At 47.5% G+C, this 18,131-nt stretch overlaps 1 protein-coding gene and 1 long non-coding RNA gene across 4 annotated transcripts in view; one reads left to right on the top strand and one right to left on the bottom strand.

The window, feature by feature from the left end:
• F7 (coagulation factor VII) overlaps positions 1-18,131 on the top strand; it is a 122,707-nt gene that overhangs the window by 28,180 nt on the left and 76,396 nt on the right. The window contains exons 3-4 of the mRNA XM_063953127.1: positions 1,597-1,621; positions 1,716-1,829. Of these exons, the coding sequence (XP_063809197.1) occupies positions 1,597-1,621; positions 1,716-1,829 (139 nt within the window). The remainder of the gene's footprint in view (positions 1-1,596; positions 1,622-1,715; positions 1,830-18,131) is intronic.
• Positions 1-18,131, bottom strand: part of LOC135019801 (uncharacterized) — a 55,334-nt gene that overhangs the window by 14,478 nt on the left and 22,725 nt on the right. For all 3 annotated transcript variants that reach the window (XR_010217318.1, XR_010217326.1, XR_010217323.1), the window contains exon 2: positions 528-689. This is a non-coding gene — a long non-coding RNA (uncharacterized LOC135019801). The remainder of the gene's footprint in view (positions 1-527; positions 690-18,131) is intronic.

Below are 18,131 nucleotides of genomic sequence, written 5' to 3'. Positions count from 1 at the left end.
TTTATCTTATCTAAATGCATTTGACAACGACAGGACAGGCTAAAGTAAGGTCCATGACTGATATGCATTACGTATACAGTAAGTACTTCTCTAACAATGCCATGAGGAAAGGTTTCCCCTTGCAGTCATGCTGCCTATACTTTGCCTGTACTTACATTTTCTCTCTCATGTATCAGAATTTATGCGCGTTCCGTCACTCTTGACAAGCATTTGGCTGTAAGTGTTGTATTTGTAAAGATCAGACTGTTGGTTTACCGACAATCGGAATACCGACAGCAGGATCCCCATGGAGATATAGGCAGGGGTTAAAGTGAAGGGGAATGAGGTGGAACTGAGTTCCACCAGCTGTAATAGTAGGGGGAACTAGTTTCACCTCCTCCATTGCCATGCACAGTAATTCCAACAGAAAAGCCCGCCCCATCTTCATCAATAGATTATGCAGGCGGCGCTAGTGTTACTGATGAGCTGCAGCCACCTCCCCCTCCATCGTTCTCCTTCATCTACAGCCCACCCCTCCTGGTACTCACATTTGCTCTGTCTGTTGGGCAGCATTCATCCCCTCCTCATGTCCCAGTGGCTTCCTTTTCTGGCACGGCGTATGTGATGTAATGCTGTCACCGTTTCTGAAGTGAAGAAGAGCCATGAAGAGGAGCAGGCTCTGTGAATCTTGAGGACAATATGAGAAGGATCTGGAGGGACAAGAAAGGTGGGATAGCTGCTGGAGGGATACAGAGCGTGAGCTGCTGGCGAGACAGAGGCAAAGATGTGTATAAGGGGCACTACTGTGGGCATCATATGTATAAGCGGCACTACTGTGGTCATTATGTGTAAGGGGCACTACTATTGTGGGCATTACGTGTCAGGGGAACTACCAGTGTGTGCATTCTTTATATAAGCGGCATTACTACTGTGGGCATTTAGTGTAAGGGGCAGCACTTCTGTGGGCATTTGATGTAAGCGGCACTACTGTACTGTGGTCATTATATGTAAGGGGCACTACAACAGTGGGCATTATGTGTAAGGGGCACTACTACTGTGGGAATTGTGTATAAGGGGCACTACTGTAGGCAGTGTATATAAGGGACACTACTGTGTGGCATAATGTGTATAAAGAGTACCACTGTGTAGCGCAATGTGAATAAATGGTGACGTATCCTGAATAAGGGGCATTACTATGTGGTGTAATATGAATCAGCCGAACTGCATATGGTGTAATGTGAATAAGATTGTGCTATTGTGTGAATTGGAGTACTATTGTATGACCACGCTGCTTCTTTGTGAGATGAACGTACCTTTATAAAGTATGGAAGGTAGGGCACTAATTTATAGTTTGCAGAGGGCTGCCGAAAACACTATCACTGGCCCTGGCTCCACTTAATGTGAGGAGGGGTGAGAGGGGATGGCGAGGTAAGTGAATTCCACCACCTCTACAGGACCACTTTAAGCCCTGGATATAGGTGTCCTGATATATTTACACTGACACATATATACTAAACTGCCATTGTATATTTGTAGACTTAGACTTTGTAGTGCTCAGATTAGTTTCTATAATGCTCTATATAGTGCTCCCATTTAATTACGCTTTTTTTTTCTCAGAAAGAATTTTGGAAAATATACTCAGGTATGTTACATCAAACTGTTCTAATAAGTGGGTTAAACGCAAACAGAGCTCATGTGTATTCTTTACAGACTTCTGACCTTTAGGTCTCTTACAGATGAAAATCAATGTCTCTCCAATCCTTGCACCAATGGGGGAACCTGTCATGATGAGCTTCAGTCCTATACATGCACATGTCCTCTTGGTTATGAGGGCAGGCACTGTGAAACAGGTAAGCTTGTTGTTGTATTTTTGTTCTGTTTTTGGTCATGTTGAATTTATTTGATAGGAAATTAAGGATTTAATTACTTAAGAAAACAAACAGGATATTTATAGCGTTTTTATACTAAAATCGTGGGTCGCAGCCAGGAGCCTGACATGGGTGCTACCCGGCTGTGACCCGCATCAGCCCCCTTTCCCACTGAAGTCTCCAACCCGGCATATTGCCGGGTTGGTGACGTCAGAGGTGACGCGGCAGGGGCGGAACATGGAGATCACATGATCTCTGAGCGCCGCCTGTACACCACTGTGAATGGGAAGCCGCGTCGATGCGACCAGGCTTCCGTTTACACAGCACAGCTTACTGGGTTGAACCCTTGTTCAACCCTGCAAACTACCCGAGTTGGAATACCGGGTCACTCGACCTGGATTATTCCAACTCAGCCCTTTTACACCAGCCAGCAACACGGGTTATGCATGCTTATGTGCAATAACTCGTTTTATATGCTGTTGGTGTAAAAGGGGTATGAGTTAGCACCAAATTCTGACAAAGACAGGAAAGCTCCCCAAACACAGATTATTATCCTCCTGAAAATGCTACTCATCCAAAAAGCCAATATTGTATCTTCAAGTACATTGATGTAATCGTGATTCAGTAAAGCAGGCCCAGTAACCACAGAGCACTTTGGCCCTTATTCAGGTTTGTTAACAAAGCAAAAAATCACACACTAATAGGCAAAATCATGCTGCACTGCAGGTGGGGCAGATGTAACATGTGCAGACAGGGCCGTCTTAACAGCAGTGAAGGCACCTGGGCACAGCAATGCACTGGGCCCCCTACCCATCCTCCAGCGGTAGGGGTGGGGGGTGCTATCAGCGGCACCTTTGATGTCCCGCGGGCGGTAAGGGGTGTTCTATCTTCCGCTCAGCATGTAGGACCTGGAGCAGTAATTTCTGCTAATTACTCCTTTACTGCATAGATGGGGCAAAACTGTAGAAGGGGGCATTGGGCTGAATGAAGAAGCCCTGCTACATGACTTCCAGGGTGGTAGGGGGTGTTTAATATGTAGGGAAGGGGTGGATAGGGGAGTGGGCTTAATATTTATAATTTTCAGGTGGGAGGGCAGCTTGCTTGACTGCAGATATCTCAAGTTCCTGAAAATATATTTCTTAGCTTTGAATGGGATAAAAAATACTAGAGAGTCCCACCTTTCAGGAGGTACTGGGGACTTGGGGATCAGAGTTAAGGAACCAGAGCAATCCACCAATGAAAATCTAAAACTGCATATTAGGCGTGTGGAGCTGGAGCAGGGACCAGCTGCTGGAAGCATAGGCGTGCGCAGCTCATTTTATTAGGGGGTGCACCCCCCGGAGGGGCATGTCTAGCACCGCCTTTTGGGCGTAACAAGCACCGCCTTTTGGGCGTGTCTAGCACCACCCATAGACATGTCTAGAACTATTTTACATTTTCTCAGTAAAATCACATGGCTTATTCTAATTTCTCGCTAATAATAAAGTAGATATAATATACCCCAGAAAAATAAAAATGAAATATAATGGTGCGACCACCAGGCAGTACTGATGGTCTGCTACGGCATAACCCTGAGTGCTAGCTGCCGCTGTATCCTATTCACAGCTTACACTTCCCCAATCTATCCCTGACCTAGTGGCGGAACTAGAGAGTGATGGGCCTAAGTGCATATGCATTCCCCTCCCCACCCCCACACACACCCCTTGCACCCCCCAGCACTACACCCTAATTTTAAGTGGGCCACTCTGAAAAGTACGGGAGATTTATTGAGCCATATGGGAGGTGATCATGAGACCGCCTGTCGGAAAACTGGCACCGTGCCCGCAGAGTGGCTTTCTAGCGCTCACTCCACTGCAGGCACACTGGTGGTCGGTATCCCGCTGTCGGAATCATGACAGCCGGGACGAACATTTCCATTTTAATATAAGACAAGTAAGGTTATAATTTACACATGTGCCATCAGAGCCTCATTTGCCTCTTTCTATGCCAACAGACCCCTCCTATGCAATACACCAGCATTTGTCACACATGTCCCCATGCTCAGCAGCTACTGACAGTAGTGCCCCTTATTCATATTATGAGACAAAATTCACATTATGCCACAGAGTATGAGCCGAAATTCACATGACCCCACACAGTATGAGCTAAATTCACATTACGCCACACAGTATGAGACAAAATTAACATTACGCCCCACAGTATGAGCTGAAATTCACATGACCCCACACAGTATGAGCTAAATTCACATTACGCCACACAGTATGAGACAAAATTCACATTACGCCACACAGTATGAGACAAAATTAACATTACGCCCCACAGTATGAGCTGAAATTCACATGACCCCACACAGTATGAGCCGAATTCACATTATGCCACGCAGTATGAGACAAAATTAACATTACGCCCCACAGTATGAGCTGAAATTCACATTACCCCACACAGTATGAGCTGAAATTCACATTACACCACACAGTATGAGCCGAAAATCATATTACGCCACACAGTATTAGACAAAATTCACATTACACCACACAGTATGAGCCAAAATTCATATTACGCCACACAGTATGAGCTGAAATTCACATTACGCCACACAGTATGAGCAAAAATTCAGATTATACCACACTGTATGAGCTGAAATTCACATTACGCCACACAGTATGAGCCAAACTTCACATTACGCCACACTGTATGAGCCGAACTTCACATTACTCCACACTGTATGAGCCGAAATTCACATTACGCCACACAGTATGAGCCGAAATTCACATTACGCCACACAGTATGAGATGAAAGTCACATTACGCCACACAGTATGAGTCGAAATTTCACCCTTTGACATACAGTATGAACTGAAATTAACGTTACGCCACACAGTATGATCCAAAACACACGTTATGTCACACAGTATGATCCAAAACACACGTTATGTCACACAGTATGAGTCGGAATTCACATTATGGCAAACAATATGCCACCAGCAGTGCCAGATACACATAATACCCCCGTAGTGCTCGCCGTTATTACAATAGTATAACACATTATTAATAATAAATATTTTGAGGGATACAAATAATCCATAGTAATAATAAAATCCAAATTTAACATATTAAACACGCTATCTGTCAGTGTGTCAGTGACACACTGACAGATAGCGTGCGTCTTAAGGCCCATACACACTGTGCGATTTTTGCCCAGTGTGTATGCACCTTTACACTCTCTGCTGAGTGCTGAACTGTCTCAGGCTCGCTCAGCTGTGTCCTCTGCTCTGGTGGCGGATCCGATTCATCCTGAGAGGAACGCTACCTGGGCTGGGCCTGTGATGTTGGCGTGGCTGGCGGTGGCAGTTACAGGACAGTGAGGACACGGCGCAGAGGCAAATGCAGGATTTTTATGGGGGGGTTCCATATATATATATATATATATATATATATATATTCAGCAAAAACAATGGGCAGCACTCCTAGGAGATGTTAATAATTAAACTACATCACAGCATGTCACCAATCACGTAGTACACATACTGTACACACACAGCATACATTGACACAGTAAACTCAATTAATAGTGAACATACACATAGATAACATACATACATACATACATACATACATCACATATAGCAGTAGTATACAACATGCATATATACAGTAGAGTAGACACACACAGTAGCATAGATATACACAGCAGACACAGCTGACACCATAGTATACATACTGTAGTGTACACACATATCTTTTCACCAAAAAATAAAACACAGCCACCATAATTGCATATAGACGCTGCCAGCCCCTGCCGGGTCAGCGAGAGCCCGCCCGGCCAGCATCTTTAATCAAAGACGCCCGCGTACCCATCCCCCACCGGACCCGCCACTACCACAGTTACCCCTTAACATGCATCTCATACCTACAGACCGGAGACGCTGCATCTGACTAGGCCAGTCCACCCCCATGAGAAGAAAAATGCCTGAGGAGCAGCTCTCACTCACCCCCCTGCATGTGCATAGCCGCTGGAGGAGACTGGAGAGCGCGGGCGGGAGGCGGAGCTTGACATCAGTCACCCCCTGTGCGGCTGCTGCGCTGGGCAGCCGTTCGTGACACCAGCATGAGCCTCTAGAATTATTTTGTCCACGGCGGCGAGCGGCAGGCGCAGCAACACCGTTGTCAGGTCAGGTCTTGTCTGTGTCCCCAGAGGGGGCGCTAGTGGGTCAGTGGAGGTAGATGGGAGAAAACGAGGAGGCTGGATGATGTTTCTGCGCATGAGCGCAATGGTATTTATTATACAGATGATAAATAATACGGCAGCAGAAATAATAATAAATGCAAGTGTCAATTATGCAGCGTGATAGCTGAAAGTCTATTGGAACAGAATGGATAATGACTTGAAGAAATGATAACCGGTAAAGATGATAAACAGATGAGAAGGTAACTTGTAGGAATTATTCTGGTATAGAAACCAGTGCAGGTTAAATCATGGAACTTAGCTGTGATGTTGAAGTATGGCAAACCTGATAGCAGAGGCAGGAGTCTGACTGTGTCCACAGTGCAGGTGGTGAAGCACTGACAGCGAGCAAGCTGTATCACAGGTGAGAGATGGAACACACCTGGAGTCAGTCTCTACTGCTAGGCTGAAGCACACCAGGTAATGATGGGTGTGAAGCCCAATGATGAATGCAGGTATTGCTGGGACTTGAAGTTCCACGGAGCTGAGTGAAGTAACCAGGAGTACAAAGTCTCTTGAGAATAGCCAGGTACACGGAGGAGACAGGAACCAGATCCTTTCACATGAGTCTCAGGAGTGACACAAAGTCCAGGATGCCTGCAGACTGGACCTGCAGCTACATATATACCCCTTGGTTAACAGTCATTGGTGGAGTGAGGAAAAGTGGGTGCGGCCAAGCACCGGATTGGCCGCCGTATGCTGAGTACTGGAAGCTGTCATGGCGGCGCCCATGCCGCGGCCCAGCGGGAACGCGGCGCGCTACACGCCGCCGTCACAGGGGCGCTCTCAGGCCCATAATGGCGTCCGATGGCAGGGACGTGGATGACAGGTGACCGCAGGGAGCCAGGACGGAGTCCGCAGCGGCGGACAGATGTCAGCTTGGTGAGTCGATTCCTGACAGTACCCCTCCCCTTAAGGGTGGGCACCGAACACCCACGTGGCTTGGAAGGATGAGTGTTGTGGAAGACACGGACCAACCTTGGAGCATGGACATCCAACGAATTCACCCAACTTCTCTCCTCTGGGCCATAACCGGACCAATCGACAAGATATTGAAGTCGTCCGTACCGGCAACGGGAATCCAGAATCTTTCCAATCTCGAATTCCACGCCCCGCTGAGTTCGAATTTTGGGACCAACTGGAAGAGCTCTCTGGAAACGATTTAGGACTAAAGGTCTGAGGAGAGAAACATGAAAAGCATTAGGTATTCGCAGAGAAGATGGTAATTTCAGTTTGTAGGCCACAGGGTTGATGACTCTTTCGACAGGAAAGGGGCCAATGAAACGTGGTGCAAATTTCATAGACGGGACCCTAAGACGGAGGTTCCGGGTAGACAGCCAAACCTTGTCCCCAGGTTTTAAGCAAGGAACTGCACGTCTTTTGCGATCAGCAAAGTGTTTATACCGGCTGGAGGCCTTTTTGAGAGAAGTGTGGATCTTCCTCCAGATGGAAGAAAACTGACTCAGAGCAGAAGTGGCGGCAGGAACATCCATGTTAGGAAGCTCTTGGAAGTCTGGGACACGAGGATGTTGTCCATACACTGCAAAGAATGGAGTCGTCTCAGTAGCAGTGTGGTAGCGGAAGTTGTGGGCAAACTCGGCCCATGGGAGCAGATCAAACCAGTCATCCTGGGAAGATGAAACATACAACCTTAAAAATGTCTCTAGTTCTTGGTTTACCCTTTCTGTCTGCCCATTCGTCTGCGGGTGGTAAGATGACGAAAACTTCAGTTTGACTTGCATTGCAGAACAGAGAGCCCTCCAAAACCTCGCTACAAACTGTACACCTCTATCGGATATTATTTCTGAGGGTAGACCATGTAAGCGGAAAATCTCCCGTAGGAAGATTTGGGCAAGTTTTGGGGCAGAAGGGAGACCCTGGAGAGGAACAAAATGGGCCATCTTGGTAAATCTGTCCACTACAACCCAGATGGTATTGTATCCTTGAGAAGGAGGAAGGTCGGAGATAAAGTCCATGGACAGGTGCGACCAGGGGCGACTAGGAACAGACAATGGTTGTAACTGACCTGCTGGAGACTGACGAGGAGTCTTATGCTGCACACACTTAGGACAGGATGCCACGAAATCCTTGATGTCAGCTTTCATCTTTGGCCACCAGTATGTCTCAGAGAGGAACTTGAAGGTTTTCAGAACCCCGGGATGACCAGTGAACTTGGATTGATGGGCCCAAGACAGCAACTTGGGACGGAGTTCTGGGGAAACAAAAGTCTTACCAGGAGGAGGAGTTGGGGAGACTTGAGTTGCAGCAAATACCACAGGACTCAGAATGGAATGTGGAACTGAGTCAGGCGTTTCCTCTTCGGATTCCATAGACCGGGATAAGGCGTCAGCTTTAACATTCTGCGAACCTGGACGGAAATGAAGCTTAAAGTTAAAACGTGAGAAAAACATAGACCACCTGGACTGGCGAGGATTAAGGCACTGGGCTGCCTTTAAATACAGCAGATTTTTATGATCCGTGTAGATGTTGAACGGATGTTTGGCCCCTTCCAGGAGATACCTCCATTCCTCGAGGGCCAGCTTAATCGCCAGTAGTTCTTGATCTCCAATGGAATAGTTAGCTTCTGCAGGGAGGAATTTACGAGAATAAAATCCACAGGGGTGAATCTTCCCATCAGTTCCCTTCTGGGAGAGAACCGCTCCAACTCCCACTGTAGAGGCATCCACCTCTAACTCGAACGGTCTGTCTACATCTGGCTGGGACAGAACTGGAGCAGACATAAAGGCCAGCTTGATCTTCTGGAAGGCCGCTAAAGCCTCTTCAGGCCAGTTGGAATGGTTTGCCCCTTTCCGAGTTAGGTTGGTAATAGGAGCGATGAGAGTGGAGAATCCCCGAATAAATTTCCTATAGTAGTTGGCAAATCCCAGGAATCGCTGAATAGACTTGAGAGAGTTTGGAATGGACCAATTGGCAATGGCTTCCAATTTTGTCGGGTCCATCTGAAGATCCGATCCGGAAATTATATATCCCAGGAAGGGTATAGAGGAAACTTCAAAGGTACACTTGGACAGTTTACCGTAGAGCCGGTTCTCACGAAGACGTCGGAGAACTTCACGGACTTGTAGACGATGAGAGGGAAGATCTTGGGAGAAGATGAGGATATCATCCAGATAAACTACAAGGTATTTATACAGAACATCACGAAAGATTTCGTTCACAAAGTGCTGGAACACTGCTGGGCCATTACTCAACCCGAATGGCATTACCAGGTACTCGTAATGACCATCTCGAGTGTTAAAAGCTGTCTTCCATTCATCACCACTCCGGATTCTGATGAGGTTGTAGGCACCGCGAAGATCTAACTTGGTGAAGATGCGGGCTCCTTTAACTCTGTCAAATAATTCGGTGATGAGTGGTAATGGGTAACTATTTTTAATGGTAATGTCATTAAGACCCCGGTAGTCAATGCATGGACGCAGTCCTCCATCCTTCTTTTTGACAAAGAAGAAGCCTGTACCAGCTGGTGATGATGAAGGACGGATGAATCCCTTCTGTAAATTTTCCCTGATGTAATCGCTCATCGCTTCCGTTTCGGGAACAGATAGTGGATAGGTACGCCCCCTAGGTGGCTTCTTGCCGGGAAGGAGATCGATGGGACAATCCCATTCTCTATGGGGCGGCAGGACATCTGCGGCTTTTTCACTGAAGACATCTGAGAAATCTTGATAAACCGCAGGAAGACTTGACTGTGTTTTGACTTCAGTAGACTTTACAGGACAGATTTGGGCTAGACAGGACTGATGGCAATGTGAACCCCAAGAAGAGAGTTGTAACGTTGGCCAGTCAAACTGTGGGTTGTGTAGCTGGAGCCAGGGCATGCCCAACACGATCTCTTGGGTGGCTTGAGGAATGACTAGGAACTTAATTAATTCAGAGTGTAAGATCCCAACTCCCAAAACCACTGGTACAGTCTGGTGAGAGATATTCCCCTTGGGGATTCGGCTACCATCCACGGCGGTAATATAGACTGGGGAAGAAAGTTCACATACAGGCAAACAAAATTTATTTACCGCAGCTTGGGTGATGAAGTTTCCTGCAGCTCCACAGTCCACTAAAGCAGATACAGATTGAAGCCCAACTGAAGTCTCTAAAGTCACAGGAAGGATAAGATCTTGACTAGAAGATCCCAACTTGACTCCTCCTTTGCAAGTTAGGATCTGGCGTTTCCCGAACGCACTGTGCAGGAGTTAATCTGGTGGCCTGCAGCCGCACAATATAGACATAGTCTCTCTCTCATTCTTCTTGACCGCTCCTCAGGAGTTAGGCGGGACCTATTTATTTGCATAGGCTCATCAGAAGGTGGAGACTGGAGCTGTACGGAAGGTATCATCCTTAATCTGCGGGGCTCACTCCGGGCACGTTCATTATTGCGTTCGCGGATGCGAGAGTCCAACTTGATACACAAAGAAATTAAATCAGACAACTGCTCAGGGAGATCACGGGTCGCCAGTTCATCCTTGATCCGATCCGAGAGACCATGCCAGAAAGCTGCTACCAGAGCTTGGTTGTTCCACTGAATCTCTGCAGCCAACGTCTGGAACTGGATGACATATTGTCCCATGCTTCGGGTACCTTGACGAAGTTGGATCAGGTCTGCCGAAGCTGATGTTGCACGACCAGGCTCGTCAAAGATCCGTCTGAAGGTTGACACAAATTCTGCATAGTTGTTAATCAGAGGGTCGGCACGTTCCCACAGAGGAGACACCCAACTCAAAGCAGATCCGGAAAGTAGAGAGATGATGTAAGCAACCTTGGATCTAGACGTGGGGAAATTATGTGACAACAATTCAAATTGGATTTCACATTGGTTAAGAAACCCGCGACACAACTTTGGACTGCCATCATACTTGCTTGGCACGGGCAGGTGCAGACGTGACACTGGAGCTGATGCAGCCGGCATAGGAGAACTCACAGTACTGGCAGGTGCTGGAGTAACAGGAACAGAAGAAGTGTGTGCACTAGGCAGGGATTGCTGTAGTGTATCTATCCGGGAGGACATCCCTTGCAGGAATTGGAACATCTGCTGCTGCGCAGCCTCTTGACCATCTAGACGGGAGACCAGGTTTTGCAAGGCCTCTGACCCCACACTCCGTCCACCATCCGAGTCCATCGATCCTGGACTTACTGTCAGGTCAGGTCTTGTCTGTGTCCCCAGAGGGGGCGCTAGTGGGTCAGTGGAGGTAGATGGGAGAAAACGAGGAGGCTGGATGATGTTTCTGCGCATGAGCGCAATGGTATTTATTATACAGATGATAAATAATACGGCAGCAGAAATAATAATAAATGCAAGTGTCAATTATGCAGCGTGATAGCTGAAAGTCTATTGGAACAGAATGGATAATGACTTGAAGAAATGATAACCGGTAAAGATGATAAACAGATGAGAAGGTAACTTGTAGGAATTATTCTGGTATAGAAACCAGTGCAGGTTAAATCATGGAACTTAGCTGTGATGTTGAAGTATGGCAAACCTGATAGCAGAGGCAGGAGTCTGACTGTGTCCACAGTGCAGGTGGTGAAGCACTGACAGCGAGCAAGCTGTATCACAGGTGAGAGATGGAACACACCTGGAGTCAGTCTCTACTGCTAGGCTGAAGCACACCAGGTAATGATGGGTGTGAAGCCCAATGATGAATGCAGGTATTGCTGGGACTTGAAGTTCCACGGAGCTGAGTGAAGTAACCAGGAGTACAAAGTCTCTTGAGAATAGCCAGGTACACGGAGGAGACAGGAACCAGATCCTTTCACATGAGTCTCAGGAGTGACACAAAGTCCAGGATGCCTGCAGACTGGACCTGCAGCTACATATATACCCCTTGGTTAACAGTCATTGGTGGAGTGAGGAAAAGTGGGTGCGGCCAAGCACCGGATTGGCCGCCGTATGCTGAGTACTGGAAGCTGTCATGGCGGCGCCCATGCCGCGGCCCAGCGGGAACGCGGCGCGCTACACGCCGCCGTCACAGGGGCGCTCTCAGGCCCATAATGGCGTCCGATGGCAGGGACGTGGATGACAGGTGACCGCAGGGAGCCAGGACGGAGTCCGCAGCGGCGGACAGATGTCAGCTTGGTGAGTCGATTCCTGACAACCGTTTGTCAGTGTCAGACTGCAATGAGCAGCGCTGGCACTGCGGCGGCTTATCGCGAACATCGCAGGCGTGTAGTGCGAGGGGGTGCCGGACATTAGGGGGTGCCTGTGCGCACCAGGCACCCCCCGTGCGCACGCCTATGGCTGGAAGGCTGATATCTCTGGTTCTGGGCATAGTAGAAAGAAGCTGCCAGTGTCCACCAAAAGCAGAGAGTCGCAGCTTTTGGATTATACCCTCTGAAAAACTCTAAGTCAGACAGAACTCGAGATATCTGGCTGGGAAGAGCAATTAACAGGCTTGGATGGGGACCACTGGTTTCAAGTCAGATATCTCCGGTTCCCCAGAGCCGATTTTCAAAAATCTGGTACCCCTGGAAAGAGGAGACCCTCAGCTATCAGCCTAGGACCCTTATACTCCTGGGGCCCTTGGGCAAGAGCCCATTGAGCCCATACGAAAAGACGGCCCTGTGTGCAGAGAGAGTTAGATTTGGCTTTTGGTTTGTTGGCTAACAAACCTGAATAACCCCTTTTGGCTGTTGTGCTATGCTGCACTTGTCAATGATCACGAGTGACTGATTGTCCAACAATGGTGCACACCAACATATTACAGTTTGCTGCACTGTAGTCTCTAATAGGAATGTGCATGGCCCTATAACACTTAGTTAAAACATTACTTATCCTTACAACTTTTATGTTTCATTTAGGTTTAAGGTATATAAAAGTAGGGGACATTGGGATTGTGCAAATAGCACCTGCACATTTTTTTTTAAATAAATTAATTATTTTTATAAGTTTACGCCACGGGGTGGTAACACAATTTAAAGAGAGGGGATCAGTATGAACTACCAACGGTAGGCATGCCGGCCATCAGTATACAGAAAACGGCATCCCGGCTGCCAGTATGACGGCAGCAGGGCGAGCGCGGATAGTCCCCTTGTGGGCTCGCTGCACTTGCCATACTGCGGGCTCGCTGCGCTTGCCACAGGTTCTATACCCACTCTATGGTGTCGTGGACACCCACGAGTGGGAATAGCCCCTGTGAGCTGGAATTTTGGCTGGCAGCAATTTAACAGCATTCCAAACAGAGAGTACGTAATTCCACATAACCAAACCAGTAAAATAACACAGAGAAATAGGATTAGCCAGATTCAGAAGTTCTCAAACATGGTCCTCAAGGCACTCTAACTGTCCAGGTTTTTAGTTTATCCATGCTTGACCACAGGTGACTTAATTAGTACCTCAGTCAATTGATTTTACCATCTGTGCTGAGCCATGGATATACCTAAAACCAGGACCGTTGGGGTGCCTTGAGGACAGAGTTTGATAACTTCTGAGTCAGTTTTAGATGAAAGATATTATGGTAAAAAGTAGTAAAGCAAACAATGAGGGAGAAAGAAAGGAAGAGGGAGAGAGAGACATAATGCAGGTACATAGTGGGAAGATGTAAATCACTGGAGATAAAGTATTTACTGAAAGATTTCGGTTAGAACCAGTGCTTTATATGCAGGTGAGGTCTTAAAGTTAATCCAGGTAAATCAGGTTGCCGTAAACTCAGAATGCTTGTTGGGCGAAAATAGAAAAGTGTCTTCCATAGACATATAAAAGTCAAGGCGTTAACACCAATCCCATATTGACAAGGGGGTGGAGGAATGCTAGTGTACTGAAATCACCACCCTAACTGTATTATTAAAGTATTTAAGCATCAATTTCTTGTAGCTAGAAATAGGTATATCAGAGTGGGACAGGTGCCAAAAATAGGGCCCAAGGAAACTGAAGTACCCCAAATTTCTGAGAACAAGGCCGTAACTTTCAACCATAATGGAACAATAATGAGGCCATCCCACCATATAGGAATCAGTGTACCATATCAGTGTACGAGTGTTTCCCCATGGCACGTCCAGCAGAGAGGGTCAAGGTGGGGAAAAATTTGTATAGGACAACGATACCACCTGGTCAACACCTTATACTGTGTTTGTAAAACCTCCAAGCTAGAGGAGCAAACTTTAAAATAACTTGGTAGACTTACTGACAATGGAGGGTTGTTGTAAACAGACTACTTTGTAAAATGTTATAGATATTTGGAATTGTGAAACCTGATAGTAGTGTGGCAACTCGTAGATTCAAAAAAGGTCAGCTTCCTAGCAACGGTAGAGTATCCCCCATCACAAGAAATAAGATGACGTGTCTGTGTGTCTGTAAATAGACCCAGTCATCTCTTTTGTGTCACAACTGAGGGCCTGAGCTGACGGGAGGCAGCCTCAGTTGTAGGGGCTGAGATGTACCGGAACCTGGGAGGTTGTATCAGACCCCTGGACATGTAAGTAACATGAATAATAACTGCCCGAAGGCGTGACCACGACAACTTGGATAAAAGTCAACGATGTTTATTATGACAACTCCGCAACACAGCAGCAGTAAAAGAAAACGTAAAAGTCAGCAAAGAATAAATACAGTTCCTGGGTACTACAGGATGGCAGGAGCCACAGGGCACTGGTAGTGTGAGATAGTTCTTATGATCTTCTAGATGGAAAGTCCTTACCAGGCCCGACTGTAGCAATGGAGATAACCCAGGATTGTGCCAGCTGGTGTTCCAGGAAAAGCTGGGTTGCTGAAGATAAAACAGCTGCTGTGGATACTGGCTGGAACCAGACTGTTGTTAGCACGGAGTGGATACTGGCTGGAACCAGTTAAATAATAAATGAACTTGGGAGCGATGAAATATGAACTGAAATGTAGAACTTGAGAGCGGAGAAATAATAATACCGGTGGAGAGTGGTAAAGTGTAGAAAGGACACCGGCCCTTTAAGGGAAGCTGTACTCTGCTGGAAGCTGAGCTGGAAGCAGGTAATGTTGTAGCTGGAAACAGATGAATCCACAATGGATTGGAGAGTCAGGCTACACCGCAGGTGGAATGCTGGTGCGGGTCTCTATGGTGGAAGTCTTGAGACAGGAGCTGGAACCTGGAAGACAATCACAGGAGAGAGACAAACAGGAACTAGGTTTGACAACCAAAGCACTGACGCCTTCCTTGCTCAGGCACAGTGTATTTATACCTGCAGCAAGGAAGGGATTGGCTAGGCAATTATGCAGATTATCAATACTGAGAACAGATTGGTGGAAATGATCAGCTGACAGAATCCAAGATGGCTGCGCCCATGCAGACACTTGGAGGGAATTTTGGTTTGTAATCCATGTGGTAATGAAAACAGTAATGGCGGCGCCGGCCACCGGAGACAGGAGGCGCCAGGCTGACAGATGCACATCCAACCACGCGGACACAGCGGAGGCCGCGGCTGACGTAATCGCCACTCAGACACTCTGCATGCAGAAGTTCAGGGGCGGCGGCGGAGGCCGCGGGAGACGCCATGCCAGGTGTAATATGGCGTTTACTGTGACAGCGTCCCAGAGTGACAGGAGAGGATACAGGAATGTACACATCAGGATAACAGATGGGATCCGGTCCTGGAGCGCTGAGCCAGCCTTAGGAGGCATCTGATGGGTAAGAAATGGCGTCCAGATACCCGGATCGTGACAGCACCCCCCCCTTTAGGAGTGGCCCCAGGACACTTCTTTGGCTTTTGAGGAAACTTGGAATGGAATCTCCGGACCAAGGCAGGAGCATGGACATCAGAAGCATTGGTCCATGAACGTTCCTCAGGACCATAACCCTTCCAGTCAATAAGATATTGTAGTTGACCGTAACGGTGACGTGAGTCCAGGATCTTGGCCACTTCATACTCAACGCCTCGTTGAGTTTGGACTTTCGGAGTTGGAGGAAGTGAGGAATGAAACCGATTCAAGATCAGCGGTTTCAACAGGGAAACATGGAATGTCCTGGGTATTTTTAAGAAGGGAGGCAACTGGAGTCTGTAAGCAACAGGATTGATGACTTGTTCAATCTTGAAAGGACCGATATAGCGAGGTGCAAACTTCATACTGGGAACTCTTAACCTCAAATTCTTCGTGGATAACCATACCCGATCACCCACCTTGAGAGCAGGAACTGCTCGACGCTTCTTATCCGCAAACTTCTTGTACCTGAACGATGCCTTGAGCAGAGCTGATCGTACGCTCTTCCAGATATTGGCAAACTGATGCAAGGTGATATCCACTGCGGGAACAGAAGTTGCTGGAAGCGGTTGGAACTCAGGGACTTTAGGGTGGAATCCAAAGTTAGTGAAGAATGGTGTTGAAGCAGATGAAGAATGATACTGGTTGTTATGACAGAACTCGGCCCAGGGAAGTAATTGAACCCAGTCATCTTGAGAGGAGGACACATAGATGCGGAGGAAGGCCTCCAAGTCCTGATTCACCCTCTCGGTTTGACCATTGGTCTGAGGATGGTAAGCCGTGGAAAACTTTAGCTTGACTTGGAGGACTTGACATAAACTTCGCCAGAATTTGGCTGTGAATTGAACTCCTCGATCTGAGATAATTTCTTCAGGAAGACCGTGGAGTCGGAAGATCTCTTGTATGAATACTTGAGCCAACTTGGAAGCTGACGGAAGACCGGTGAGAGGAATGAAATGTGCCATCTTGGTGAACCGGTCAACTACCACCCAGATGGTATTGAACTTGTTGCACATGGGTAAGTCTGTAATGAAATCCATCGACAAGTGGGTCCATGGTCGACGGGGAACGGATAGTGGAACCAGTTGCCCCGCAGGCGACTGGCGGGATACTTTATGTTGGGCACACTTTGGGCAAGATGCAATAAACTCCAAGACGTCCTTTTTCAGAGTTGGCCACCAATAGGACCTAGAGATAAACTCCAGGGTTTTTTGGATACCTGTATGTCCGGCAAAACGGGAAGCATGAGCCCAATGCATGAGCTTCTTCCTTAGCATCGGCTTCACAAAACTTTTCCCTGATGGGGGGGCGTAGAGTCCATCCCTACCGTGGAGAATGCCAACGGATTTATAATAGGATGCTTGTCTGAAGACTCTGACTCATTTTCTTGCTCCCATGAGCGGGAAAGGGCATCGGCCTTGCGATTCTGAGAGCCCGGACAGAACTGGAGTTTAAAGTCGAACCTGGAAAAGAAAAGTGCCCATCTGGCCTGACGAGGGTTGAGACATTGTGCGCCCTTCAGGTATAAAAGGTTCTTGTGGTCTGTAAGTATGGTGATTGAATGAGAAGCTCCCTCCAACAGATACCTCCACTCTTCTAGAGCGAGCTTGATGGCTAGCAACTCCTGGTCGCCAATGGCATAGTTGCGCTCAGCTGGGGAGAACTTCCGGGAGAAGAAACTGCAAGGGTGTAAATGGCCATCTTTAGCCCTCTGAGATAACACCGCTCCTACTCCAACGGAGGAGGCATCCACCTCTAAGATGAAAGGAGAGTCGATGTCAGGCTGTTTCAGAACAGGCGCAGAGATGAACCTTTGTTTTAAAAGATGAAATGCTTGCATGGCTTCTTCAGACCACTTGGACGGGTTAGCACCCTTCTTAGTGAAAGCAGTAATAGGCGCCACAATGGTGGAAAAGTCTCGTATAAACTTTCGGTAATAGTTGGCGAACCCTAAGAACCTCTGGACCCCTTTGGATTGCTTGTAGTTTCTCAGGATCCATCTCTAGTCCGGAACCGGACACAATGTACCCTAGAAACGGAATGGACTTGACTTCAAAGACGCATTTTTCTAATTTGCAATAGAGATGATTGACACGGAGACGGGACAGAACCTCTTTAACCCAAAAACGATGTTCCTCTAAATCGTTGGCAAAAATGAGGATATCGTCTAGATAGACCACGACATGACGGTATAGAATGTCTCTGAAGATCTCATTGACAAAATGCTGGAAGACAGCTGGAGCATTGCTCAATCCGAAGGGCATGACGAGGTACTCATAATGTCCGTCACGGGTGTTAAAGGCGGTCTTCCACTCGTCACCCTCACGGATCCGGATGAGATTGTATGCACCTCGCAAGTCCAGCTTTGTAAAGATGGTAGCTCC

This window comes from Pseudophryne corroboree, chromosome 2 (genome assembly GCF_028390025.1).
Source record: "Pseudophryne corroboree isolate aPseCor3 chromosome 2, aPseCor3.hap2, whole genome shotgun sequence".
Taxonomy (NCBI): domain Eukaryota; kingdom Metazoa; phylum Chordata; class Amphibia; order Anura; family Myobatrachidae; genus Pseudophryne; species Pseudophryne corroboree.
This window is presented reverse-complemented; position numbering and strand designations above follow the sequence as displayed.